The sequence below is a fragment of the Sceloporus occidentalis genome, unplaced genomic scaffold (assembly GCF_023333645.1).
Source record: "Sceloporus occidentalis isolate IW3139 unplaced genomic scaffold, rSceOcc1.0.p SCAF_5, whole genome shotgun sequence".
NCBI classification, from domain to species: domain Eukaryota; kingdom Metazoa; phylum Chordata; class Lepidosauria; order Squamata; family Phrynosomatidae; genus Sceloporus; species Sceloporus occidentalis.
Genome location: NW_028316985.1, coordinates 24,163,320 through 24,190,811, shown reverse-complemented (window position 1 = coordinate 24,190,811; position 27,492 = coordinate 24,163,320). Strand labels below are relative to the sequence as shown.

The following is a 27,492-nucleotide window of genomic DNA, read 5'->3' as shown; positions in this document are numbered from 1 at the left end:
TTTTATCTTTTTTTTTTAAAAAGGAATAGAAACTAATTAAGGTCTCATATTTCCAGCTGATTTTATGTTAGATTCTTGCCAATCTAGGTGGAAGACTTCAGCAAATCTTTTTGATCTGCTTCTCCTGTTTTGTCAGTTTCTTCTCCGTGTGAATGAACATATATGTTTTCATTACAATGTATTAATATTTTTAATTCACCTCTTTCCAATGTGTTTGTAGCTGTAATAACTTGGCTTGGTTGATTTCAGAGTGTTTCAAAATTTGACAATTGAATTCAGTCCCCAAACCATATTGGTAGCATGAGTTTCTGGTAGGGTTTTAAACACAGGCCTTTAGCCAGGGGTTCTCTTAAACCAAGAAGAAAGAAGATGCAGATACAGGAATTTACGTAAAACTGGGCATAATTAAGTCTCTGTACAGAAAAGCAGTAATTTGGGTGAAGGTCTGGTAGGCATTCCTTTTCAAGAAATAATTTGAGTAGTTACTAGATAAGATGCCTTGGTGAAAACTGAAAAGTTTCTGTTAGGAAAAAGAAGGGCTATTCATTTAAAACTGAACCAAAGAAAAGCTCATGACTGGAAACTGAATTTCGACTGAGGCTGCCTAATCCAGGTTGACACTACTTTAACTCAATGCTATGGAATTCTGGGATTTGTAGTTTGTTGTGACACCAAAGCTCTCTAAATATCTCACTGAACTACAATTCCCAGAATTTTATAGCATTGAGCCATGGCAGTTAAAGCAGTGTCAACCTGGATTATTTTGTGTGGATGCCTCCCAAAATGGTAATAAGATGCTGTGAGAGTTTGGGTGGGGATTGCAGAAGTAAACAAAAGAGAGATTAAGGAACCCTGCTCTGGGCATTTAAAATCAAAATGTTCTCTAAACTTTAGATTTTGATTCTCAAGTGTAATGACTTGGCAGACATCCATTCAGTATTCTGCTTTTTGAGCCCTGGGGCATGATATCTCATTCTGTGATAGCCTTTGTCATGGTTTCCCGATTACATAGTATAATGAAAATATATTTCTTTGATAACTGTTGGGAGAATTCTTAGCTTATTAGCCAAGAAGAGGGAAGCGCTGTTTCCTACATGGTATCATGAAATTAAGGATTGTGCCACAGGCTGATGTTTTCAGTGTTGTTGAAACACAGCAGAGCAGTGTTGTTGCTATAAGCAGCATGCTCTTTTGTTTTCTAGGTCAGTGATTTCAGAAACTTCTCTAGAACTGTGAGATGAAACATGCTTCTTTGGGTATCCATTAGAAAAGGGGTAGAAATTGTGCAGTCTGGGAACTACAGATAGCCTGCTAAAGATCTTTTGGGCACTCTGAAACCCCATCCCATAGGTATAAATGTTCTTTTGGACCAAAACAAGAGAATCTAAAACGTTGGAGAGTTATCTACCCCAGAGTTGTCCAGGTGTGATTCTCCATCATGAGGCTATTTCATTATTTCTCTCCATCTTTTCAGGGACTAAAACCCCACTTTTCTCTCAAGACTGGAAGTAACTCAAATTTTAACAAGAATAAAGGGCAAGATTTTTCTCTTTGTGCAATATGAACATTGTAAAAGGGTGTAAATAGCTTTCCCTAGCAAACAACAAATCAGTTCGTGACTTGGAGGCATAGCCTCTTTTCCAGTAAAGATTTCATCCGTCAGGAAATTGAGATACTTCTAAGCATGTAAATTCATCCTGAAATATATTTATCGCATTCTTGTTAAAAATGATTTGTTTGAATGGAAACCTAAAGCAAAATTATATCATATGTAACTTTTGAATGTATTTATTTTGTTCTGTCATGACATAATCTGTGGATCAAGTTAGAAAACGTTATTATGTTTGTGTTGCTATTATTAATTTGATGATTATATTCAGACCAAAATTTAGTTTTACTTCTTTGATGCCATTAGTGACTTGCCTTTTGACTTTCATATGTTACTACCTTGATATCCAGTGGTGTAGTGTTAGATTTTGGTGTGTAGATGCTCGAATCCAGTGGTGAAGTATTACATTTTGATGTGTCGGTGCTCTCTGTGACAATCCCAACAGCCACACTCCCAGAGAGAGTCCAAAAATGCAACTGGTAGCAGCGATCTATATCAGCAAACCAACTCTAGTAATTTTTAACCCTGTTAGGAGCAGGTCTTTTGTAAAACCACTAGGTCTTGGCTGCCCATTCAAGAAAACATTGCTTCAAGACCAGTTCTTCACATCTGCCCATTCAAGACTAAATACTTCACATTACAACAGGGATATATTCCCAGCAATATATTGTTATGGGGGGGGGGGGGACACAGGAGTTATGAGGATTTCAGGAAACAGGGACATCTGAACAGGTTTGCTAATGGCATCGTTCTTGCAAGTGAAAATGCTCTGCAAGTTAGCTCTAGCTCCACTATGTTGCTTCATGATAAGTGTTCAAGTAAATAAATGTAGAAACTTTCACTAGAGAAGGTTAAGGGGTGATATGATAGCCCTGTTTAAATACTTGAAGGGATGTCATATTGAGGAGGGAGCAAGCTTGTTTTCTGCTGCTCCAGAGGATATGACCCAGAACAATGGATGCAAGCTACAGGAAAAGAGATTCCACCTCAACATTAGGAAGAACTTCCTGACAGTAAGGGCTGTTCGACAGTGGAACACACTCCCTAGGAGTGTAGTGGAGTCTCTTTCCTTAGAGGTCTTTAAACAGAGGCTGGATGGCCATCTGTCGGGGATGCTTTGATTTATATTTCCTGCATGGCAGGGGGTTGGACTGGATGGCCCTTGCTGTCTCTTCCAACTCTATGATTCTATGATTCCATAAACAACATTGGGGATGATTAATTAAAAAGACTATCTGCACACTGCCATACAAGTGAATTTTGATTGCTGCTGACACTGGAAGCTAAATTACTATGCTTGAGGCACTCTTGACTCTTACTATGCTTGAGGCACTCTTATGGTACCCTTTTATAACAGATTAAAGGTTCTATAAAATCTTGTCCCTCTATTTCTGACATAGTTGGAGTTTCTAATGCAAAGGGTGCTGCTTTTCCTTGCAATTGCTTTAGAATTAGCCTTTGACTCCCTGGAATTATCTGTCGTAGGCATTGCTCATTCATTTGCTGTTGAAGGAGGACTTTGACAGGGAAAGGGGGAGAGCAAAAGCTTTCTTTAATTAGACCTTATTTATTCTTGAATAGCACAATCTGGGGACTGGCTTGTAGGATTCAAAGATTAATTTCCTTAGAGCAGAATTGAAGGCTACTGTGTTTTCTTCCAGAAGCTATAAAGTTGCTACACATGTTATGATACCTGTGTGTTTTTCTCCACAAGACAAATAGGAGCTTTGATGGGGTGGGAGCAGAGTTGGCAACAAGCCTCGAAGATATTCCCCAAAATGTTTTACCAAAATCCCTGGAATTCCCCAATATTGACCGGAATATTCAGTCAAAATCCCTGGAAAGTCCCCGTAATGTTAATATGGCAGATCTTTTGCAAATAAACATAAACATAATTGAATAAAAAATAATTGTAACTTATTTCAACTCTCAAAATTACCATTGAGCCAACCAAAGAATATTTCAGTCCTTCTAAAGCTTTTAAGATATTTCTTTTGGCATGAAGGGGGTCCAGGAAGCTTTGTGCCAAACAGAAACGTGTTAGGCTGCAACCACACTGCAGAAATAATCCAGCTTGATACCCCTTTAACTGCCCTGGCTCAGTGCTATGGAATCATGGGAATTCTAGTTTTGTGAGCAATTTAACCTTATCTATCAGCAAACTCTGGTGCGACAACAAACTACAATTCCCAGGATTTCATAGCACTGGGCCATGGCAGTTAAAGCAGTGTCAAACTGGTTCATTTTGGCAATGCAGATACTGCCAAAGTGGCACCAAACTGCATGATTTCTACAATGCAGATGCACTCTTAGGCTGCATCCACACTGCAGAAATAATCCAGTGTGACACCGCTTTAACAGCCATGGCCCCATGCTATGGAATCCTGGGATTTCTAGTTTCTTGGGGTACCAGAGCTCCCTGACAGAGAAGGTTAAATGCCTTACAAAACAATTCCCATGACACCTTAATCTGTGGCAGCAAAACTAACAAAATAATATTTGGCCCCTTCAAACATTTAAAGCTATTTCTTTTGGCACAAAATTTTGCGGGCGCTGCTTTGAAGTGGCTACAAGCTAGATATCCCAGGATCCCATAGCATGGAGCCATGACAGTTAAAACTGTGTGAAACTGTATTGTCTCTGGAGTGAAGATGCAGCCTGAGTTGGGTCCAAGACACATTGCAGAAATAATCCAGTTTGAGACCGCTTTAGCTGCCCTGGTTCAGTGCTAGGGAACCCTGGAAATTGTAGTTTTGTGAGACATTGAGCCTTCTCTGTCAGAAAGAGCTCTGGTGCCACAACAAACTACAATTCCCAGGATTCCCTAGCACTGAGCCAGGGCAGTTAAAGCGGTCTCAAACTGGATTATTTCTGTAGTATGTTTTGGACCTTAGTTATTAAAAATGCTCACGGTCCAATCCATACTGCGGAAATAATCCAGTTTGAAACTGCTTTAACTGCCCTTGCTCAGTGCTAGGGAATTCTGGGAACTGTAGTTTTGTGAGAAAGAGCTCTGGTGCCACAATAAACTACAATTCCCATGCATCTGAGGAAGTATGCTTAAGTCTAGGAAAGCTCATGCTGCCAACTTCTTTTGGTGAATCTCAAAGGGGCTATAAGACCTCTCAACATCATCATCATCGTTATTATTATATCCAAATGCACCCAAGGAAGTGGACTTAAGTCTAGGGAAGCTCATGCTGCCAAATCCTTTTTTGCAGTGAGTCTCAAAGGTGCTACAAGATCTCTCTTCTATTATTATTATTATTATTATTATTATTATTTCCAAATGCATCTGAGGAAGTTGACTTAGGTATAGGAAATCTCATGCTGCCAGCCCCTTTCTTGCAGGTAGTCTTAAAAGGGCTCCAAGATCTCTCAGAAGGGTGGGCCTGGCCTGGCTGGGGGATGTAGTTCTCTACTAGTAAATTCTTCTACTGTTCAGATGGGCAAATGGATGGATGGGACTACAGTTCCCATCAGCCTCTTGGGCGGGAAGCCATTTTTGGCCTTTTGGGTGGGTGGGGGGAACAACAGGCTGAATTCTTCAGAATTCCCCTGAAATATTTCAGAGACCAGAAATTAAATTCCCTGGATTCCGGAGAATTCCCCGGGAATTGGCAACACTGGGAGGGAAAAGTTTCACGGAGATTATTTGTAACCCTTCCCCCATGGTCCTGAGGTCTCACATAGTGGTGACTGTTCTGGGAAAACAATGCAGAATATTCTATTCATAGGTCTCCTGTGTTAGGTGTATTAAAAACTAATTTTTAAAATTGAAATGGATGGCACACTTTGTACCCCAAAAAGTTGGAAGGATGCTTAGTAACCTAGAGCAGTGATTCATATGAGTGCAACAATTTAGGCTCTGCTCCAGGTGTGTTTTAATTGTTTCTCATGAGTAGTTTGGAAAGGTTACTTATTTTGAATGGCAGCTCCCAGAATCCCCCAGTCAAAGGTGGCAGAAATATAAAGGAATTGTCTTCAGAGGAACCTCATTAGAAAAAGGCATACTTTCCAGGAGCCTTTAGTTTCAGAATAGCTTGCCTTAGTGCAGGTACAAGTGAAGGGTAGATCTGAGGTCATTTGAATTTAAATTAGCCCCATGCATAAGGTAAATCTCACAACCAAGTATTGGTGCTTGACTTCATTAAATTGTATGCTTCATCTGCTTTCAAACCATGCCCTCCTTGACTCTCAGTTGTTTGAGAATAGCTGCATTGAAAAACAAATTCTCTTCTTTGGCCAGTCTTGTGCTAATTGCTTCTCTTGGCATTAGTCCTTTTCATTTCAAAAACAGGAAGCTTAATTGGTTGCCTCTGATCAGGTCTTTGTGTAGCTCAGCTGGACAGTTTGAGAGCTTTGTGTTGAAATCTCTGATTTGTAATAAACTCGGGGTGGATTTGTACTTCTATAAGGAGGTTGTCCCCTGGCTTGTGGGAGGCAAAAGGTAATTGGATCCATTTCTACACCATTCTTATGCACCTGGCTTATGCACAAGTTTGAGTTAAAAATAAAATTCCACAAACCCAAAGCAGACTTGCCTTAGTTCCCAATTTGGGGGTGATTGAGTTAGAGAACCTGCTCTAAAGCTATTCTAATATCACAGTAAGACTGAATAGCAATTTCCTAATTCTTTGAAAAAATAAAACAAAATTGGGAAGCTATTCTTCAGCTTGAGCCAAGTCCAAAAAGAAGGGAGCAAGAGGAATCTTATGAACACAGGGTTTGTTTTCAAAATTACAGTTTAGAACAGGGGTAGGCAACCTGCGGCCTGTGGGCCGGATGCGGCCCGGCGAGGCCTTGGGACTGGCCCCAGCCTGGTCCTGCCACCGATTGCCGCCGGGGCCTTTGGCGTCTCGTGCGAGGGGCATGGTGGGGCAATTGTCTATAGAAGCCTCAGAAACATGCATTTATCTTAACATTTTTTTAAAAATCAGCAATTTTTTTTGTGTGTCCTCCATTTTTTATTTAAAAGTGCCCTCCCTTTGAAAATTTTGTCCTACATTTGTCCCAGTTTATTTATTTATTTATTTATTTAATTTTTTTTTAAAAAAAAAATATTTAATTATTTATTTTTTGGCTTCGGCCCCCCAGTTGTCTGAGGGACAGCAACCCGGCCCCCGGCTCAAAAGGGTTGCCTACCCCTGGTTTAGAAGGACAGACATGCTGTTCTTTTAAAACATTAAAAAAACCATTAAAAGCGGCATTACATTTTATAAAAACCTGATTTTGAAAGAGCACGAACACAAGCAGTCACCACTGTTCTCAGTGTATAGAATCAGTGTATAGAATCACTAACAGTGTGGTCGCCTTTGGGGATATGTGAACCATGTAGAGGTAATCTGAAAGTGGTGTGCCGCAGAGACTCATCTAAGAGAGGGAGACATTTATCTGAGTATAAACTCAAAGAAATGGGCTTGTATCTACGGAATCTCATGAGAGTCTTGACGGTGCTGCTGCATTTCTTTTTTCGCTCCCTCTCCCTTCCTCCTTTTTATTTTGCAAGAGACTAACATGACTACAGTTGACCCTCCATATCCATGAATTTTTAATACATGAATTTAAGCATCCACAGGTTGAAAATATTCCAAAAAATATAAATTAAAAAAAACAAATTTTGATTTGACCATTTTATATAATGCGCATCATTTTATTACACCACTGTATTTAATGGGACTTGAACATCCACGGATTTTAATATCCACAGGGGGTCCTGGAACCAAACTGTAGTCAATACCAGGAGAATAAGATCGAGGCAGTTTACAGCGATAAAGGCATATAATACAATAAAATAGATCCCACTACCTCCTCCCTTCTTAAAACAACAACATAATAATTACACATACAATTAAAACAGTCAGAGGCAGGGAGCAGAACACAATCCTTATCAATCTATATCAATTAGGTCAGTTATTCTAGGAAGGCCTGTTATTCTAGGAGTATTTATACCAGTGGTGTCCCTAGGGTTAGTGTCACTGGTAACTCATGGTGTCACCCCCCCTCCCTTGGCCTCCTTCCATTTCACAACCTTCAGAATCCTTAGTCAGGCTTTTTGCATTAATGTTCCTAGTAAGCTGTAATTCCCACATACCTCTGAATGGCATGCTAATAGTTGTGACATAAAAACTAGCAAAATTAAAATTATACACCTTTAAATTACAATATCATACGCACAACCTAAATGTGTTTACATAGACATAGTGAAGATTTAGTTAAAATGTGATGTTTTTAAATAAAATTTTAAAAGAATTTAATTTTTTTAATTTTCAGTTTTTTTAAAAAATTAGCCCAGGTTAATTACAATATGGTGACAACACTTATTGAAACATATTTTCATATTGGATGAAATGTGATGCAAGACACCCTTTTAATTAGCCAAGAACTGACAGGGGGTCTACTAACCAGCGGTCTAATGTATGTTGGCATTATTCAGTAAAATAAGCCACCTTGTTTCTATTTGCAGTAGAGCAGCAGATAAGAAAATCAGCATGCGGATAATTTCCTTGCAGTGGCCATGGTAGCATTGAAGAGACATGCTCTGGGAGTCTAGAGTGGCTGGCACAAAGCACAGCCTTTCACTGGAGGATGTTTTGTCAGTGGGACTACTTTGTCTGGGGTAGCCGTGTTGCCCATGTAGCAAAGTACAAAAACATCCCAAATCCACAAAACATTGATACCTATATTGATCCACCAAAATCCGCCAAATACATGTTGCAAGCTTTCAAAGCTCCAGTGGCTTCTTCATCAGGCAAAGATGTTAAAAATCATACTCTCTCAAGTGCGGTGGCAAGTGTGTAGTCCCCGGACCTCTGGAAATCTCCCATCACTGCTATAGAATATGCGGTGTTGTCCTACCACAAGGTCCTATGTTAGGGGTGTTGAGGTGTAGTCAGATAATTTGTCACAGCAGTGAAGTAGTGTTTTATTAGCTGGAAACTTCTGGATTTTAGTTTTGCTTTAAGGCAAAACTGAGAGTTGCAAACCCTGAAAAAAAGGCTGTGTGTATAATTACTTGAGATCTAGCATGTAATGTTTTGGGCATTGGACTAGGAATCTGGGAGACTGGTTTGAATTTCTGTTCAAACATGAAATCCCACTAGGTGACTGTGGACAAGTCACATTCTCTCAGCCTCAGAGGAAGTCAATGGCAAGCTCCTAATGCAGAAATATTGCCAAGAAAACCCTGAGGTAGGCCTGAGGTAGGTTTGCCATATGTTGGAAATGACTTGAAGGCACACTGCAACAAATGTCCATTTTACCTGTGGATATTCTCACCGCAATAGTAAAAGTTAATTGGCTTTTCCAAGTGGTGATTGTTCAGCCAGGTAGTACATTTACAAACATATTACATATCTGCTTTATTGTCTTTGTACTGTTTGGTAGTACAGTTGGACCTCTTTTCGTGGGGTATCTGTTCCAGACCCACCCACCCACCACCACCACCCCCGCAAAAACGGAGGCTCGCACTTATTCAAGATCTATTCATCGATTCCCCTCACCACACTTCCATTGAAAAACTAGAGCAGCCAGTTCATCTCCATGCACAAAGACCGGCTTACTGTGTCTTTGTGCACTAATGACCATCATTAAAACTGGACCTGCAGCTTCTTTTCCATACACAAAGGATTTGTAATTTGCATTGACATACTCACATACCAATGGCATATATATGTCTGTGTCTGGCTTCCACTCCACCAAATGCATCTGAGGAAGTAGAATGAAGTCTACGAAAGCTCATGCTGCCAATTTCTTTCCTTCAGTTAGTCTCAAAGGTGCTACAACAAAGGGAAGATTACTTAAGGAGTGTGGCATTAGGTACAAGTCTTATTGATATTCTTATGGGTCTCTGAATTTTGTTCAGAAGCATAAGTGCAACTAGAACTTCTGGATGCAGCTGTACCCCCTGCCCCTGGATAGTCTCTTGGCAGTATTTGTGCATGGAAATCTGAATGGATTTCCTGTCCTGTAGTTTGTAGAAATTTGGGTGTAATCCAGAGAAGTAGGACAATTTATATTATTAAATATGACTTACATTTAAATATTTTTAACACTAACTGAAATAAATGGGACTTACATTTTAAGTTGCATTTGTCATTTCCTGACCTGCAGGGCCACAGTTAAATTGCATACCACCCTATGCCCTCCCTGTCTTCATAACCTTGACTTAAAGGGCAGCACTCTGACTTGTGTCCCTGAAATAGATGTTAATAGATCTGTGCAGTATTCTTGGCAAAGTTTCTGTTTAGCCTGACATTGAAGAACTGTTCAAATGATTAAGCCAGGAAGTCCAAGAAAGTTGTTCTTATGGATGTTTTCCCAGCCAAGCCTTATCATCATCATTATTATTATTTTTAGTCTTTGCTAGGTGCTCAGATAATCCAACAGGGTAAGTGGGACCCTTTAATATGAATAGCCTCTCTTATGTTTTTGCCCAGCAATATTTGTGTGGCAGAAGGAAATGTATTTTGAATTTGGCCCTTATAATGAATACTCTAGTTGTACCCAGTGGCTGTTCGCAGCACATGTGCAGATAAGATAGAGCAGGGTTGTCCAGTTCATTTGAACACTAAAGTTGGTTTTTAACTAGTACTTAGTAAAATTACTGCAATTAGTCAGTAGTCAGTTGTTTTTTAAAATGTTCCTGCTTAAGACACATGATTTATTCTTCTGATTCTGAAGAGCAAACATTATGTTAAGGAGAATGCTAAAGCCTCTCAGGAAAACTTTGATAAATATTCCAATCAGGCATGAATTGGAGTAATATATTATTTATACATTCTCTCGCTTAGGAAGTGTGTTTCTGTTTGTCCCATTATTTTCACTAAAGGTTTCCTATTGACAGAGTTTCTTTTGTTGCTTAGTTAGAATTTCTCTTGATTGATTCTGCATCTGAAATCAATTTTCTGTTACACAAGAAAAGCTAGTTTGGCAATAATGTTAGACAGACCTAAGAAATTACGTGACTCCAAAGAGTAGACTAAGCAAAGAAGGGAAAAATGTCCTAAAGTAAAAGATTCTGTAACTAGCCAAATAAAGTATTCCCTATTAGCAAAAACCCAGCATATTATCTGTAATATTGTAGTGTTGTATGACCCTTTGCTGCTCAAGATTCCTGATGACAGGCTTCCTTTTGCCCTGTGGTCTTTGTGTCCCAGACCCCTACTTCTTTGGGGCATGAGCAAACTCTTCTTAGGCTTTTATCAGCTTGGCCTTTACTCCCTGTCAAATCAAAGTGATCTTCTCTCTACACCCAGAGCACTTCAGGCTACATGAATTAGGAGGAGAGAACCTTTTCCATAAAAAGAAACTCCTCCAAATTACATCTGCCAGCTCAGTTCTTCAGCTTTTAACTCCATAATGTTTCAAGACCAATTTTAATGAAGTTTACTTGGAAAGAATGGTTACATTAGAGAAGCAGTGAGACTCTCTTTATTTACAACATTTGTATCCCACACCTTCATCCACTGGGGGTTCCTAATGAAACAATATAGAATAAAACGTCACTTCTAGACTAAATGCAGAAGCTTGCTAATTTCTTTGCACAAGCTTTAAGAAAGCAGGCATGTATTCATGCTATGGTCTAGAATGAGGTGACAGATGCCCCTGTTGTTGGATGCAGCCTGATAAGCCTTTGAATCTGATCCACCTTTCCTTTGGTGTTCCACTCAGAATTTGGTCTCCAAGCTTCCATGCTTTCATGGTTGGCTGCCAGACCCTTGTTCTTGGCAACAATGAGGAGAATGAGGGAATATGAAGCTCACATAATGATGAAGGCCAAACAGAAAGTGCAGAGGCTAGAGTGCTGTATATTTTTGTGTATGTGTGTATGAGAAAGATCGAATGGCTAGGTAGATGGATAATTGTTGTATAAAGAATTAATTGGCCACTTAATAGGTGGCTGGACAGCTGAATTGTGGCACTCAGAAGTAATCATTTCAGGATTTATATAGTATAGACTTGGCCACTTTGATTAATTCTCTGGCTGAGATGTATTATGCTAAACAGGTGTCATTCTCTTCTCCTGTCTCTTAGAGTTAGGGATTGAGGGTCCTCGCCTCTTGTCAGCTGCCTTGGGTTACCTTGTTCAATTTCTGGTCATCTAGTTTATGATGAACTAGATAAACATCATCTCTCAAATATCTTCAAGTCTTGGACTTCCAGGATATCAGTGGGGAAAGGAACGGACTCTTTTGGTACTCTTTTAGCCTATTTATTATAAATATTTATTGCTGCATACATACATATACATTTATTTCAGGGAGAATCGCAGACACAGCATTGTTTGGACCCTTCAGCTTAGTTATATTCAGTCTATAAGATTATATGTCAGGCGTTATTCCATTATGTTGCATTCATGGCATCTTATATTAAGTCACATAACCATCACATATTCATCAGGACATTCATAGAGACTTTATCTCTCTATTCAGCTCTTTAATAGGCTTGGTAATAAGTAACACACATAAGAATATCAGCCTTTTAAACCAGTTGACATGTAATATTATCCTGGTATCCTCATGAACAGGTTCTCCTTAATCACATAGTTTTTCATCTACCTGCTAAGACAGCCATACAGACTATTCCTAAAGGCTTTTACATATTCACAATCTTGTCACTTATATTCTCAGCTGTTTTACACTTAACCAATTATTCATGCCACTCTCATCTGTATGAGGAGTTTTACAACTCTAACAGGTTTCTGTGTAACCCAGGCATTCAAGGGTTAAACTTTAAGAAATTCTTAAGGAAGTCTTTCAACTGCTTTAATTTCATGTAAGCATATATCTCCTAGGCTAAGGCTAGGAAATTATTAGAATCAGCATTTTAGGGTGACATGTCAGGGCTTATCAGGAACTTTTCTTGGGAAGGCTACATCATTGCCTTCTCTTCCTACAGTAGAGGCTTGTGGAATAGCAGCTTACCATATATACTCAATAAGTCAAGAAACTGATGCCAAAAAACTGACTCTAAAATCTTGGGTTGACTTATATCATGGTCAGTACAGTAATAGTGCTTAGAAAGGTCCTGAAAGAAGCACGAACTCGTGTCTCGGCAGTGATTTCAGAAAGAGCTGCCGGCATTGTGTGTGTGTGTGTGTGTGTGTGTGTGTGTGTGTATTTGTGTGTAATAGGTGATTCCTTTCCCGATCCAATGTTAAATACTGCCCTCCCTACCAAACCCCTCATTTAAATCCAGTTCCATTCCAATCTGGTGTTAAGGATTTCTCTCCCAACTAAACCCCTCATTTAAACCCAATACTTTCACTTCTCAATCCAGTGTTAAAACCTTTTCCTCCAGCACCAGGGAAGAGGTCTAGAGAAGGAGAGGGAGGGAGGGAGGGAGGGAGGGAGGGAGGGAGGGAGGGAGGGAAGTGGTGTTTTCCCTTTCAGATTCTTTGTTATAGTCTCCTAAATTTTGCTTTCGACTTATCCATGGATCATATAAAAATCCATGATTTTGACCCTAAAACCTTTCCTCAACTTATACATGAGGTCAGCTTGTACATAAGTATATACGGTAATTATGCAGCTCTAACTTAACTCTTTTATTCTCTCCTGATGTCCACTCAGTGTATCAGTTATACCATTGGGTTTATATCTTATATTTTTGTTGGGCACAGTAGAGCCTAGTGCACATTCCGCTTTTAGAATACACCCAGGTGTCTCTAACACACTAACTTGCAGGATGACCTAAGGTCATTCCTTGTGGTTTTTGTTTACATTTTTTAAAGGAACATTTAGCATTCTTCCCAGATTTGAAATCTAAACAAGCATTTTCCTTCCTTCCCTTATTACAAGCCAGAAAATGGGCAAGTGTTGTCATGCATCTTAGGCTCCATATTTTATCATTTGTAGGTATTACCAGTTTATATGCTCTTATTTAAGGATATATAGGCGGGGTACAGACTGCCCAAAAAGGGCGGTCTGCCCACGCCTTGTTTTGTTCCACAAGGAAGTCGCAGCGGACAAACCACACGGCTCTCTCGCGGAGCAAAAACAACCCGCAAAAAGCGGGTTCTTTTTGCGGCACCAAATGATGCCGCAATGTGCCAATGGTGCACTTTCGACATCATTATGGCGCCGCGACGTGTGGACGCTAGATGTCGTTGCATCAAAATAGCGGTGCCCGTCTGTATAGGGCGCCGTCATTTTGACGCCCTCGTCACATACTAGGGGTGAGGCATGTATGGGCGGTGCGCCCTCAGCCAACCCCTAGCACATGACGAGGGCACACTATAGGCCCGTCTGGATTGGGCCATAAACATTCTAATGGTATATGAACAGATTTAGGAGTTGCCAACTAAAATTCGTCTGGCTTGTAACAATACAATCTGAGTCTTGTGGCACATGGAGTAGTAATGAAGACATTGGCAGGGAAATGAGGGATGCAGTCCCCTGCAATTAAGAGCATTAAATGATATGTGGTCCTGACAGATAGTCCCACTGAAAAGTTTTGTCTGTATTTTGTGTGCCAGACCAGGAGTCATAGATGTGTTTAGTGCATCTATGCATCTATCTATCTATCTATCTATCTATCTATCTATCTATCTATCTATCTATCTATCTATCTATCTTCCTTCCCTAAACCTATGCCATCTAACACCCATTATTTTTGTTTCTTTTTCCCAATAGTGATAACCTGTTAAGAAGAGCTGCATGCCAAGAAGCACAGGTAATACCATTCAACAAAATCAAATTAGATTAAAAACCCCTCCTTATCTCACCTGTGCAGGACTCTGGAGATTCTTCCAGTAGGTTTATTCTACGTGACTCGCCTGAAAAGGGGGCTGCCTACATTCTTTCCTCAGAGACTACAAAGCACTTTTACCTTTCTTCAAGGCCTCTGTTTTGCATTAGATTTGGTACCCTCACAAAATATTCAGAAGCACTATGAAGATGGATATTTTTGATTATTTTGTATGACAGTTCAGGAAACTTAATCTGTATTGTTTCTGTTAAGTTAACATAGAGGGTAGAGGTGACTGAACCATAAACTCTGAAAACTGAAATCCGATTTTGTAAATGCCAGTGAAAGTGCAGCTTTTCTTATGACTTCTAGAATCCAAGATCTCCATGTTTTATTATGTTTAAAATGTTTTTGTGTATTTGTTGCATCTTCTGAACTGGGCTTATTTAGGTCTTACGCATTTAAGGAGCAAAAATAAGTTTCTACTGCCAGGGTGGCCTGATGTATGATCTCTCATCAACCACAATTTGATTTAAATTAACTTTAAATTGAATTAACTTTACAGGACAATCCTAAATTGGAAATTGCAAAACAGTCCTTTTTGGGGTAGGGAGAGTTATTTGAGGGAGTTAGCTATTGGGGGCACTGCACTCCAGTGGTTCCATTCCTACCTCTCGGGCAGATTCCAGATGGTGATGCTGGGGGACAGTTGTTCTCGTAAAAGAGAACTGACATCAGGCATCTCTCAGGGCGCCATTCTGTCCTCCATGCTTTTTAACATTTACATGAAGCCGCTGGGAGAGATCATCCGGAGACATGGGGCGCAGTGTTATCAATATGCCGATGACACCCAAATTCACTTCTCTATGTCTCTGACTGCTGCAGTGACTAAGGATGGCATCTCTCCTCTGAATGCCTGCCTTGAGTCAGTAATGGGCTGGATGAGGGGAAACCAACTCAAGCTGAATCCAGAGAAAACGGAGGTGCTCGTGGTAGGTGCCCCTGGTCTGGGGAAGGAGATTTTCCAGCCCATTCTTGACAGGATCACACTTCCCCTGAAGAATGAATTTGCAGTTTGGGAGTGCTCCTGGACTTGTCTCTACAGTTGACATCTCAGGTAGAGGCAATAGCCAGGAGTGCATGGTGTCAGCGTCGGCTGATACTCCAACTGCATCCCTACCTGGTTCAGGGGACCTTGAAACAGTAGTACACACACTGGTAACCTCTCGTTTAGATTTCTGTAATGCCTTCTACATGGGTCTACCAAGTTCGGAAGCTCCAACTGATTCAGAATGCTGCAGCCAGACTGATCACCAGGACACAGAGATCAGAGCACATTACACCAGTGTTGAAATCTCTAAATTGGCTGCTGATTAGCTTCTGGGCACAATACAAAGTGTTAGTTATTACCTATAAAGGCCTACATGGCCTGGGCCCGAGTTACTTAAGGAAATGCCTCTCCCTACATAATCCGCCCCACAGTCTCAGAACATCTGGCACAAAAATATTAGAACACCCCAAAACCAGGTTGAAAACTGCCTCTTGTAAAACGTTTTCTGCGATGGCCCCTAGACTTTGGAACAACTTACCAGAAGAGATCTGTCTTATACCTTCTTTGGAAGCCTTCAAGAGGGCATTGAAGACAGATCTCTTCTGGGTGGCCTATCCAACAGATCTCCTCTAATCTGATTTTGAATATCTGAATACGATGACTCGATTCTTACAACTGTGAGCAATACTGTAACAACTCTTCCCTTTTTATTTCTGATTGAAGTATTTTGTATTGTCTATGTATTTTATGATGTTTTTATTGCTGTAATCCCACTTCAATCCGAACGGAGAAACGGGAGATATAAATAAAAAAATTATTATTATTGTTGTTGTTGTTGTTGTTGTTGTTGTTCTTGCAGGTTCTCTATTTGGATCAAAGGATAGGTCCAGGACAAGAATTGCCAATTTTCAGTGTTTCAGTCTATGTGTTTACACTGTGGTGTAGTATGGCTATATTTACAATTATGTCACATTTTGGTCTCTAGACTATCAGCTCTCAGCACCACAGCCACTCCTCCTGTGATAGCAACACTAATTGTATCTGCAGAGCAATTTCAACCTAAAAACATAGTTTACAAATGTCTTTTGGAAAGGACAAATTTCATATCACTGGAGTTAGAAATAAGTGGGATAACGACTTTGATTAATAATAATAATAATAATAATAATAATAATAATAATAATAGGTTTTATTTATATACCGCCCAATCACTGGGAATCCGAGCGGTTTACAATAGAGGGGTAACAGACAGTTCCCTGCCCTCAGGCTTACAATCTAAAAGACACGACACAAAAGGAGAAGGGAATGGTGAGGGAGGGAGGGAATCAGGTCCAGCATTCTTCTCTCCCTCTGAGGCCTGACCAAGGCAGATGGACCGGAGGGAGGGCTCTTCTTCTTCAGGCTAGCCCCTGATGGAACTGGGCCAGCCTTCTCTCTCCCCCAGAGGCCGAAAGATGACAGTTAGGGAGGGAGGAGCCTCTTTCTTCAGGCTAGCCCCTGATGGTACTGGGCCAGCCTTCTCTCTCCCCCAGAGGCCGAAAGATGACAGTTAGGGAGGGAGGAGTCATGTGCAAATCAATCAATAGAATTTTTTTCTAGCTTCAATGTCCAAAATAGATTTCAGTAGACTTGGTTCAGTAGCAATTGTTGTTTTGAATATATTGGACACTGCTACTGCTTGTTATAAAGAATTTGCCCATGTCAGTAGATGTTTGCAATGTATTACATATTACAGGTGATGCTTCCTTATGGCATCTGATATGGAAGTGCCCAGTGGTCACATCATTCTGACTGGATGCATTGCTGTACATTCATTTTGTATTATAAAAATCTTTGATAAAAGTACACATATGAACTTTAGGATTTTATTACTACTATTTGGAAATCAATTGTTGGTTAAAGTCATATCATGCATATTGGTATTGTAATAAAAAAAGCATACCCCAAGTTAAAGACAAATACTTACTATCTATCATTCTATCAAAAGGTTTTATAGCCTTTCTTTGCATAAATGTGTTGTTTACATATGCAGGTTCCAAGTACATTTGTATTTGTGTTCATATGGTCATCTGATATATTAACCTATATGCACTGCTGACATTCATATTATATTCATCACTATCCCACTTTTTTCTCTACTTTTTTCCATTTCCCATTTCCTTTGTGTTTATATTTTTAAAATCCAATAAACATATGTATAAATAATACAATGTGAAAACCTAGCCATGTTGTAAACTTTTGATACTGATCAGTATCACAGTAGTGAAAAATATCCGGAAAATTGAGGGCCCCAAAGGAAGACTTCTTAATGTATATTTTGGGAAGCAATATTTAATAGATTGTCATTTGTTAACTTAGTTATCTCTTCAGCTCAATTAGCATACAAATACAAAAGAAAATTCGGTTTGAGAGCATTGGACTACGACTCTGGAGACCAAGGTTTGAATTCCTACTTGGGCAGGGAAACCCACCCACCAGGTAATCTTGGGATAGTGATATTCTCTCAGCCTCAGAGGAAAGAAAAGGCAAAGGCACCCTGCCTCCATGGAAAACTCGATTTGCATACTAGCCCTGTTACTTTTGTTACCAAGAGTATACCTGCAGTATTTTGGGGTACAAATATATATATATTTTTACATTAGCAGTTACAGAGAGGCCAAAAAGCATAAACCTGGAAAAGTCATGATGACCTTTAAGTGAACTTCTCATGAGTGGTCATATATACCTGAGGGCATGTGTAAAGGACCCAAGTAACTTAATGGCTGTGAATATTGCTGTTTCCCAACCCTCTGCCATGTGCATTTCCTCTTGAAAGTCAGGGACAAAGCATTAAGCCAATCTTTCTGTGACCCTCCATTATATTTTCCCACACGCCATAAATTCTCTGTGGATTTCCTGATCATATCACTTCTTAATTAAATCATTGTCACTGCCATCAACCAAAAATATTCCTTTTGTAACTCTGAAGTTAAAACCATTGACCAATTGGGAATCCCATTGTTTCTGTGATTCTTGGAAAATGAACACGAACTGCCTCAAGTCAGGTTTGGCCCATAAATACCCTTGACTGGTGGTGACTCCTATTTTGGTCCAGAACTGTTGTCTGTGCCAGATAGCAAGCAGACCAAGTCACATTCAACTCCCAACTTTCTTCCAGATTGGAGCCTGGCTTCTGGAATTGGTAAACATTGGCCATTGCAGTCTTTTAATTTGCTATCCACTACTACTTTTTATATCTTTGTGTGTGTGTGTGTGTGTGTAAAAGTAAGTGCTTCACATGAATGTTGTTCACATAATAAAACTGAGTTGTACTTAGTACTCTGGGGTTTTAGTTTTTCAAAAAGGGTAAAAATTGGCTTGTATACCAGCCAAAGTTAGCCTGGCCCTCTCGCTGCTAAATTATTGGGCTAAATTAGTTTCCCCATTGAATACAATTTGTGGGTACCCTCTTGGGACTCCTTGCAATTTAGGTGGCACTTCTACCCTGAGATTTCACTTTTCAAAGCTACCTTTCAGAACTTCCCCAAAATATATTATCTGAAAGATAAATTCAGGATAGTAAATTCAAGGGAAGACAGGAAACCCTAAGGCAGTTGGCTCTGAGATTCTGTGAGCTATAATCCATCACATCTGGTAGGCACACCATGTTGGGGAAAGCTGGTGGGAGTGTGCTATGAAGTGTAAAAAGAAGGAAAGAGTGTGGTACAGTTTGAAATAAATATATCTTAAAATGAGCTTGCTAGGTTCCTTTATGTCTGTTTATGGTTACTAAGTGATTCCAGAGATTGCTGACCTTTTGCCCACCTCCAGATTTGAATGTGTGAATGCAAAGCCACCAAAATACTAGTCTGCCAAAGGTATAATTTGTAGAAAATACAGGTTTTTGGTTAGAGTGTGCAAAGGCTTTGCTTCTTCCTACCAGTGAAACAATTAGATGTTTTCAGCAGCTGTAACTGTTCAGAAAATTATGAAGGCAGTCATTTTCTTTGATTTCCCTCAAGCATGCAAAAGTAATAGAATTAATCACTGACTTTTCCCATCTGTTCTTCAGATAACATGCCAGTTTGATTTCCTCTGTCCTTTGCCCCCATGAATTGCTGTCTCTCAGATACCTTCTGCCTTCACTTTCCATTTACACTAAAATAAATAGAATTTAATGCTCAACTTTGCTCTAATGCACTTAAAATTCTCTGCTCTAATAAGCTCAGTGAAGTTGATTGCTGTGAGTTTCTGCTTTGAAAAGCTGGAGCTTTCTCAGTATGATTATTTCAGCTACCTTGTTCTAGCCATCCTCACCAAAAGTAATTCATTGATTACTATTACTTGTGAGATTATGTGAGGTTTTTCCTTACTTCTTATCTTCCATCAAAGTGAAACAGGTAGGTACCTGGTCTGCTTTGTTCTCAGTGGAACTAGCTGTTGGGGTATATGCCTTCTTTTGCAGTTCCTTGTAAAAAAAATGTCAACCTGTCTACATCTTTTAAATTTTCAGCCATAATGCTTAACATATGACTGCATTAGGCATTTTAGAGGTCTTAAAATTTCAAGGCTAGCTGCTAGAAGTGGAAGGGAAAGAATAAATAACAACAACAACAGCAGCATTTATTTATAATTCCCTTTCCACCAAACAACCTTGATTGACCTTCACTGAGGCCATTTCTTTGTCCAGGGCCAAAAATTGTTTGTTTCTGATGTTGTTGTTTGACAAGTCATTTCTGACTTATGGCAAACCTAAGGTGAATCTTTCACAGGGTTTTCTTGGCAAGATTTGTTCAGAGGGAGTTTGCCTTTTCTTTCTTCTGAGGATGAGAGAGTATGACTTTCCCAAAGTTACTGAGTGGGTGTCCATGGCTGAGTGGGGATTTGGCTCCTGGTCTCCAGAGTCATAGTACAATGCTCAGATGATTACACCATGTTGGCTCTCTAACAGTGCCAGAAGACATCCTTGTAACTACTGAAATTCCAAGAGAGTGTAGATGCTATGTCTGAGTATCCAAAAAGTGGGAAACGCAATGGTTTTATAACCATTAGTTTATTTTCTTCATCATTAGGTATTTGGCAACCAGATTATACCTTCCAACATGCAGATAAAGAAGGCAACTGTATTTCTCAATCCTGCAGCTTGTAAAGGGTATGATTTTGCATATTATTTCATTTCTGAACTTCCTGCCACCCCTTTTTGCATATCTTTGTTTTCATGGGAAGTCATTTGTCTGTCAGACTTACTCCCTATCATCCTAGTGCCTAGCCTAACATAAGCTAGTGTTATCAAATGTGTCATCCCTCTTTCCATTTTTGATAAGAAACCATAATTAAAATGAGAGCTGATTTAATAATATGAACCCCAAGTTATGTGCTTTTTCTTGTTATCATATAGTCCATACTAAGGTTATTAGTATTGCTGCTGAATTGCTGGAATTTCAGGGTTCACCAAAATGGAGAATACTATTTTAAAACCCTTAAAGATAGTTTTGTGCCTGTTTTTTCCAGGTGGCTTTTCTTGCTAACTTGGGCAAAAGGTGTTTTCTGATTACAGATTTAGGGATGGTATTGATTGAAGTAAACAGAAGTATTCTTTCAACGAATTTATCTCTTGATCAGCTTTCTTATCTTATCCTCTTTACTACATTTGGGTAGGGTTTTTATTAGTCTCCTATCATTCCACAGACAACTACCGAGCTTGGGAAAGTAGAGTTTTTTGGACAACAACACCAGAAACCAGCAGCTGTGGGATTCTGGGAGTTGCAATACAAAAAATAAACTGTGAAAAACTGGCATTCTGGGGGAAAGACTCTTAACTTTTTATGTGGCTAAACCTTTTTAAATTATTTAATTGTTTAACATTTTTGAAGGGTTTACATTTTTATGTTGAATTTTAAATGGTTTAAATGGTTTGGTTGTAAATTGACCGGAGATCTCATGATATTTGGCAGAATACAAATATTTGAAAAAATAAAATAGAATAAAATAAAAGATTGCTAGACTAGTCTTTTTTGTTGATGAGCCAGTTTCTAGCATTGATAAATCATTGCTTTTCTGTTGTACGTTGGCAGCAGAATCGCAAGGGATTTCCCACAGTACTAGGGGTATTGTAATGTTCACCCTGCTACATTCTGCCCAAATAACTGCTTTGAGTAGACCAGAAGGAGATCCGTTCTCTGGATTGGTGAGGGAAAGAATCTGCACAGAGTGATAGTATCCATCACCACCCAGAGAGTAGCAGGAAACTAAGATGAGGCCAAAGATATTGGCAGTCTGGGTACTGCCTGCTCCCAGTTTCCACTTTTCTTTCTTGCCTGACTTAACACAGCTTTCCTTTTCAGCTTTTTCATTTGATCTGGATTTTCTATGCTTTTCTACACATTTTTTCCTGTTACTTCTGCTATTCTCATCAGTTGCTTTAGTTTTAATGTTTGTTTGCTCCTTTTTTAAAAAGAAAAAATTGTTTCATCTTTTCTTCTGGTCCTTCCCTTGATCCCCTTTTCTGATCTCATTGTCTGATTGGAAAGAGGCAGACGTTTCAGCTGGAAAAAAAAAGACCTTTTAAAATTTTCCCTTCTCCTCTGCATTAGATGAAGCCAGCTGTGACCCTCTACTTCTCAAATAGAGTCAGCAGGCAATGCAGATAGCATGAGAAGACTCAGCCTGTTTAGCAAATCATACCAACCACCATTATGCACAGAGTGTGGCTGCAAGGGTAGAGGATGCCCTCCTCTACTTTAGACTTGTTAGGTTTAGGCAGTGAAGGCAATGGAAAAAAGATTGTCGTTCTGGAACTACTTTCAGAACATAAAGGTTATATTCTTTCCCCAGAGAATCAGAAGAACTCAACAAAATTTAGCTAAGAAGAGAAGAACATGGTAAAATTAGGTTCCCACCCTTTTTTGAGCACCCTGAAGTTCCTGTCATGGCCAGCACCATTTTGGGACCAATTCCTATCTCCATCATTTTGATTTTCAAACAGTGTCATTTTGAAACTGCACCTTCTTCACTCTTTCCATCAGCTGTGCAAGAGTTAGCTCCCGAAGCAGTATTGGTGGCAGATATGGCAATTGCCCAGCTATTTGGAGGAAGAGCAGCCAGTGGCAGGGCAGTTGTCCATCTGTCCATTATCTCTGTTCTGGTAGGATCAACATTTTGCAGGCCTTCAGACATGGGCTTGTGGCCTCTTTCCACAACAGCAGTACTTCAGGCACGTACAGTTGTATTTGCTGCACTGGACTAATCCTGGAATCATAGAAGCAGAGAGTTGGAACAGACCACAAAGGCCATCCAGTCCAAACCCTTGCCATGCAGGAACTCACAATCAAAACATCCCTGAGAGATGGCCATCTAGCCTCTGTTTAAAGACCTCCAAGGAAAGAGACTCCATCACCCTCCGAGGGAGTGTGTTCCACTGTCAAAAAGCCCTTACTAATGTTGAGGTGGAATCTCTTTTCCTGTAGCTTGCATCCATTGTTCCGGGTCCTATTCTCTGGAGTAGCAGAAAACAAGCTTGCTCCATCCTCAATATGACATCCCTTCAAATATTTAAAGAAGGCTGACATATCACCTCTTAACCATCTTTTCTCAAGCCTAAGCATACCCAGCTCCCTAGGTCTTTCCTCAGAAAGCATGGTTTCTAGACCCTTCACAATTTTGGTGGCCCTCCTTTGGACATGCTCCAGTTTCTCAACATCCTTTTTGAATTGTGGTGCCCAGCACTGGACACAGTATTCTAGGTGAGGCCTGACCAAGGCAGAATAGACTGACACTATGGCTTCCCTTGATCTAGACACTATACTTCTATTGATGCAGCCTAGAATCACATTGGCCTTTTTAGCTGCCGCATCACACTGTGACTCATGTTCAACTTGTGGTCTACCTGGACTCCTATATCCCTTTCACACACAGTCTCATTCAGCCAGGTGTCCCCCATACTATATCTACTGTATGCATTTCCTTTCTTTCTTTCTTTCTTTCTTTCTTTCTTTCTTTCTTTCTTTCTTTCTTTCTTTTTTTCTTCCCCTAAGTGCAGTACTTTACATTTCTCTCTGTTGAATATCATTTTGTTAGCCTTGGCCCAGCTTTCTAATCTATTAAGGTCATTGTGAATTTCAATCCTGTTTTCTGGGGTATTAGCTATTCCTCCTAATTTGGTGTCATCTGCAAATTCTTTCATCTAAGTCATTGATAAAGATGTTAAATAGCACTGGGCCCAGGACAAAACCCTGTGGCACTCCACTTGTCAGCTTCTCTCCAGGATGAAAAGGAACCATTGCTGAATACCTTTTGGGTTCTGGCAGTCAACCAATTACAAATCCATTTAACAGTTGCATTGTCTAACCCACATTTTACTAGCTTGTTTGCAAGAATGTCATGGGGGACCTTTTGGAAGTTTTGGTTCCTTTTAATTGAATCCCTCAATGTGGACTATTTGTTTGGGCAACTTTGGGAAATAGTGGTTTCCAAAGCATCAGCACAAATACCCAGTCCAAGTATTTGTAATCTGCTACACAGTCTCCTCCTTCCATCTCTGCAAATGTCTGATTGACTGCTGCAGCAGCTGGCATCAGTTTGTTTAAACTGCAAGAATATCTGCTAAAGAAGGAATTACAGGTAATCATACCTTAAAACCAACAGCTTTGAAACCAGCTTTGCAAACCCACTCTTCAGTCTGTGAAAGAGAAGGTCCTTTGTCTCATCATTGTAAGAAGACTTCAGATGCTGAATCTGATGTAAATTCTCTAATGGAGGTTATGCTTCCAGAAATGTTGCCTACCTAGAAATGTCTGAAAAAGAACTGTAGAGCTGGAAGGAACTCTAAACCAACTGAGAAGTTCAAAGGATAGGTTTTTAAAAATGTTTCCCTCCCTGCAGATAGATGACCTCGCAGCAGATAAATGACAGAGCTTCCTGAGAACTTTATCTTAAATTTATTTTTAGCAGGTTATATGTTATAATGCCCTTTGTTTCAAATCTTGTTTTCTATTCCCTGGATACTATACATTATTTTTACAGAATAATTTATAATTAATGTGCTTATTTATTATGCTGTAACAGGCATAAAAATTCTTGAGAGCCATCACAAAATAAGGTCAGGTAAAGTTTTTGTTTTAATGTTGCTGAATAATAAAACAAGTAATATTTCGCCTTAAAGGTAGAATTTGCTTCCTGTCAACTAAGGGATGGTATTCCAGATCTCATTAGTTGGGCAATAATTCATAATTTGCTTGAGGGATTATTTACAGTGTGTGGGGAGCACATGGGAGGCATTAGGGTTTCTGAAGTTGCTGTAGAAACATGATGGTCAGACTGGGGAAGGGGTGCAAAAATATTCACCCATTTTCTGGACAAAAAGAGTATGTCTCAACTATCAGCACTCTCTGCTGAGAAAATTGTGACACGGTATCTTCTGCAGTTCAGGATTTTTTTCACACAGAATTTGTCCTTGTCTAACCACAAGGGAGTTAGATATAGAAAACAACATTTCCAGCACAGTAAACTTGAGAGTTTATTTTCTTGGGGGGGGGGGGAGGGGAGTATGCCACATTATTTTCTGTGTGCAACATGATTTTGTGAATATCAAACTTGCATAGGAAACATGATGTTCTAGCATATTTTTATGGGTACCGGGATACACATTTCTAGCTCAGAAAATGATATTTTCTATGCAAAAGATTCATTTGGAGTGTTTTTCCTGCAAATTACTCCTTTGCAAAAAGTGTGTCTTTTCCTCATTACCTCTGCCAGCAGAGAGAAAGTAGTTGAAATTTTTGGTTCTTGCAAAATAAGCCACGATTTATATTCCTATGGAGGAGATGCAGCTATATGGCTAATTGAGGCACTTTGCAGACCGCCCAAAAGGGCAGTCTGTAAAGCGCCCTCATTTGCTGCGCAGAGCAGCCTCAGCGGCCAAACTGCGCGACTGCTCCGCGCAGCAAAAAGAAGCCGCAAAAAGTGGCTTCTTTTTGCAGTGCCATTATGATGCCGCAAAGCACCAGTGGTGCACTTGCAGCATCATAATGGCGCCAAGATGTGCGGATGCTCACGTCCGCTACATCAAGATGGCGGCACCCATGTAGAATGGGCGCCACCATTTTATACGTGCTTGGTGCGTTCTAGGGTTGGGGCGTCCGGAATGGACGCCCCTTTCTAACCCTAGTACGTGCCAAGCACGTACTTTTTCCCATGTGGAACAGGCCTGGGTTACCTTGAGTCAATTGTCACCTCTTAGCTTACCCAGGTGTGTGGTTATGAGGATGAAATGGGGATTGTGCTGGGATGGAGAATGCCACATTGAGTGTTCAGGAGAGAGAAGAGATAAAATGAAGTAGTTTATGTGTAGGGGATTCCCTGTGTCTAAAACATGAGGGGTATTCTTAAATTCTCACAGTGGCATTACTTTACTGTGGTGGTGGGATTGCATGCTCCTCTGAGGCAAGAGGCTATGCTGATGGTAGCACTGCTGCCAGTAGGGTTTTGCATATCAGGCAGGCTCTTGCTGAGGAGCCAGACTAAATGTGCCAAATAGCTACTGGGCAGCAACAGCAGTGCAGTGTGTGTGTTTGCGGGGGGTGGGGGGGGGTGGGGGGTGGGGGGTGGGGGGGGTGGGGGGTGGGGGTGGGGGTGGTGCACACTAGCAAAGGATTTCTCAGAGACAATGGAGTGGTCCCCTGGCTTACACTTGTTAATGTGCACAAAATGAGCCACTGGTTTGAATGTTGCTTACCATGAAAAACCCTATGAGGATAATAATCCATAATGAAACAAAAGATATTACCAGAAGATGAGACTCCCAAGGTGGAAGGCACTCAGTGAGCTACTGGGGAAGAGCAGAGGACAGATATAATTAACTAATGATGCAACTGGATTCAAGCCAAAACAAAGTTCAACTGTTGATGTTTCAGAGGTGAAAGGAAATTCCAAAGCTGCACGGTACATATTATAGAAATATGGAATGTGAGAATCAGGGGAAGCTAGACGTAATAAAACAAGAAGTGGAATGTATAAACATTTCTATACTTGATGAGAAGGAGATAAAGTGGATAGGAATCTGGCATTTTGAGTCAGATTACACAGTGTTTTGCTCAGGCAACAAAGATCTAAGAAGAAATGGAGTGGCATCAATAATGAGGAGAGATGTAGCAAAAACAGTCAGGGACTATAATGCAAACTCTTGACCAAATAATATCAATAAGACCTCAGGAGAAACCCATCAGTATAACCATAATCCAAGTTTACGCTCCAACTACAGAGACAAAAGTAGAAGAAATTGAAAGATTCTATGCTGTGGTCCAGTAAAAAATCAAGAAAGCCACAGCCCTGGCTCTTCAAGACCTGAGCAAGGCTGTTGATGATAGAGTGACTTAGAGGTCTCTTATTCTTAGGGCACCAAAAGTCAAAGTCTCACACACATTCTTGAATTGATGTAGAAATGGATATTGCACTAACTAAGGTATGTTCATATGGAAGTAATTGCTCAGTTGCTCAATTAAGGGTTTCTTTGTGCCACTTAACAGTGGAAAAAATAAGTTTGTTAATTTTACCTACACAGTTAGTATCATGTTGATTTAGGTCCTAAGATGAATCTATAACTTCACAGAAGAGTGAGGGATCATTATAAAGAGAAATTGCAAGACCAACATAAGTTGCACGCTCTGCATGAGTCAATGTGGTGTAATAGAACATTGTTTCCTTGCTGTATAATTTAGAGTTTAGAAGGACTCCCAAATACCCTAATGATACCAGATTCTGTCTGATCTTGGAAACTAAGCAGGGTCAGCCCTGGTTAGTACTTGGATGGGAGACTGACAATGAATACCAAGTGTTGTAGGCTATATTTCCAAGGAAGGAACTGGCAAAACCACCTCTGAGTATTCATCGCCTAAAAAAAAACTTATGAAATTCTTGCAGTTGCCCTATGTCAGCAGGGGACTTGGAGGCACATACACACACAGGATTCCAGTTTGCTCTTAAATAGCCTTATTTTTGTAAAGCTCCTCTGCAGATGTTTTCTAAAACTGTCTGTGGTATGGTGGATAAAGTAGTTCAAACTGGTTGCAATAAATAGCATTTGTCATCATAATTTCTCTAATGAACAGAGGAGATGCTTATTTTACCGCCCTTAGGAACGTCATATTGTATCAGAATTATGATTATC

General features: G+C 40.0%; 1 protein-coding gene and 1 long non-coding RNA gene across 2 annotated transcripts in view; one reads left to right on the top strand and one right to left on the bottom strand.

The window, feature by feature from the left end:
• AGK (acylglycerol kinase) overlaps window positions 1-27,492 on the top strand; it is a 79,096-nt gene that overhangs the window by 6,512 nt on the left and 45,092 nt on the right. Inside the window, exons 3-4 of the mRNA XM_089527883.1 lie at window positions 14,245-14,284; window positions 20,402-20,481. Of these exons, the coding sequence (XP_089384009.1) occupies window positions 14,245-14,284; window positions 20,402-20,481 (120 nt within the window). The remainder of the gene's footprint in view (window positions 1-14,244; window positions 14,285-20,401; window positions 20,482-27,492) is intronic.
• On the bottom strand, window positions 8,093-9,751 carry LOC149311773 (uncharacterized). The gene is made up of 3 exons (XR_016281390.1): window positions 9,687-9,751; window positions 9,269-9,387; window positions 8,093-8,596 (listed from the first exon to the last, which is right to left on the bottom strand). It is a non-coding gene; the product is annotated as an uncharacterized LOC149311773 (long non-coding RNA).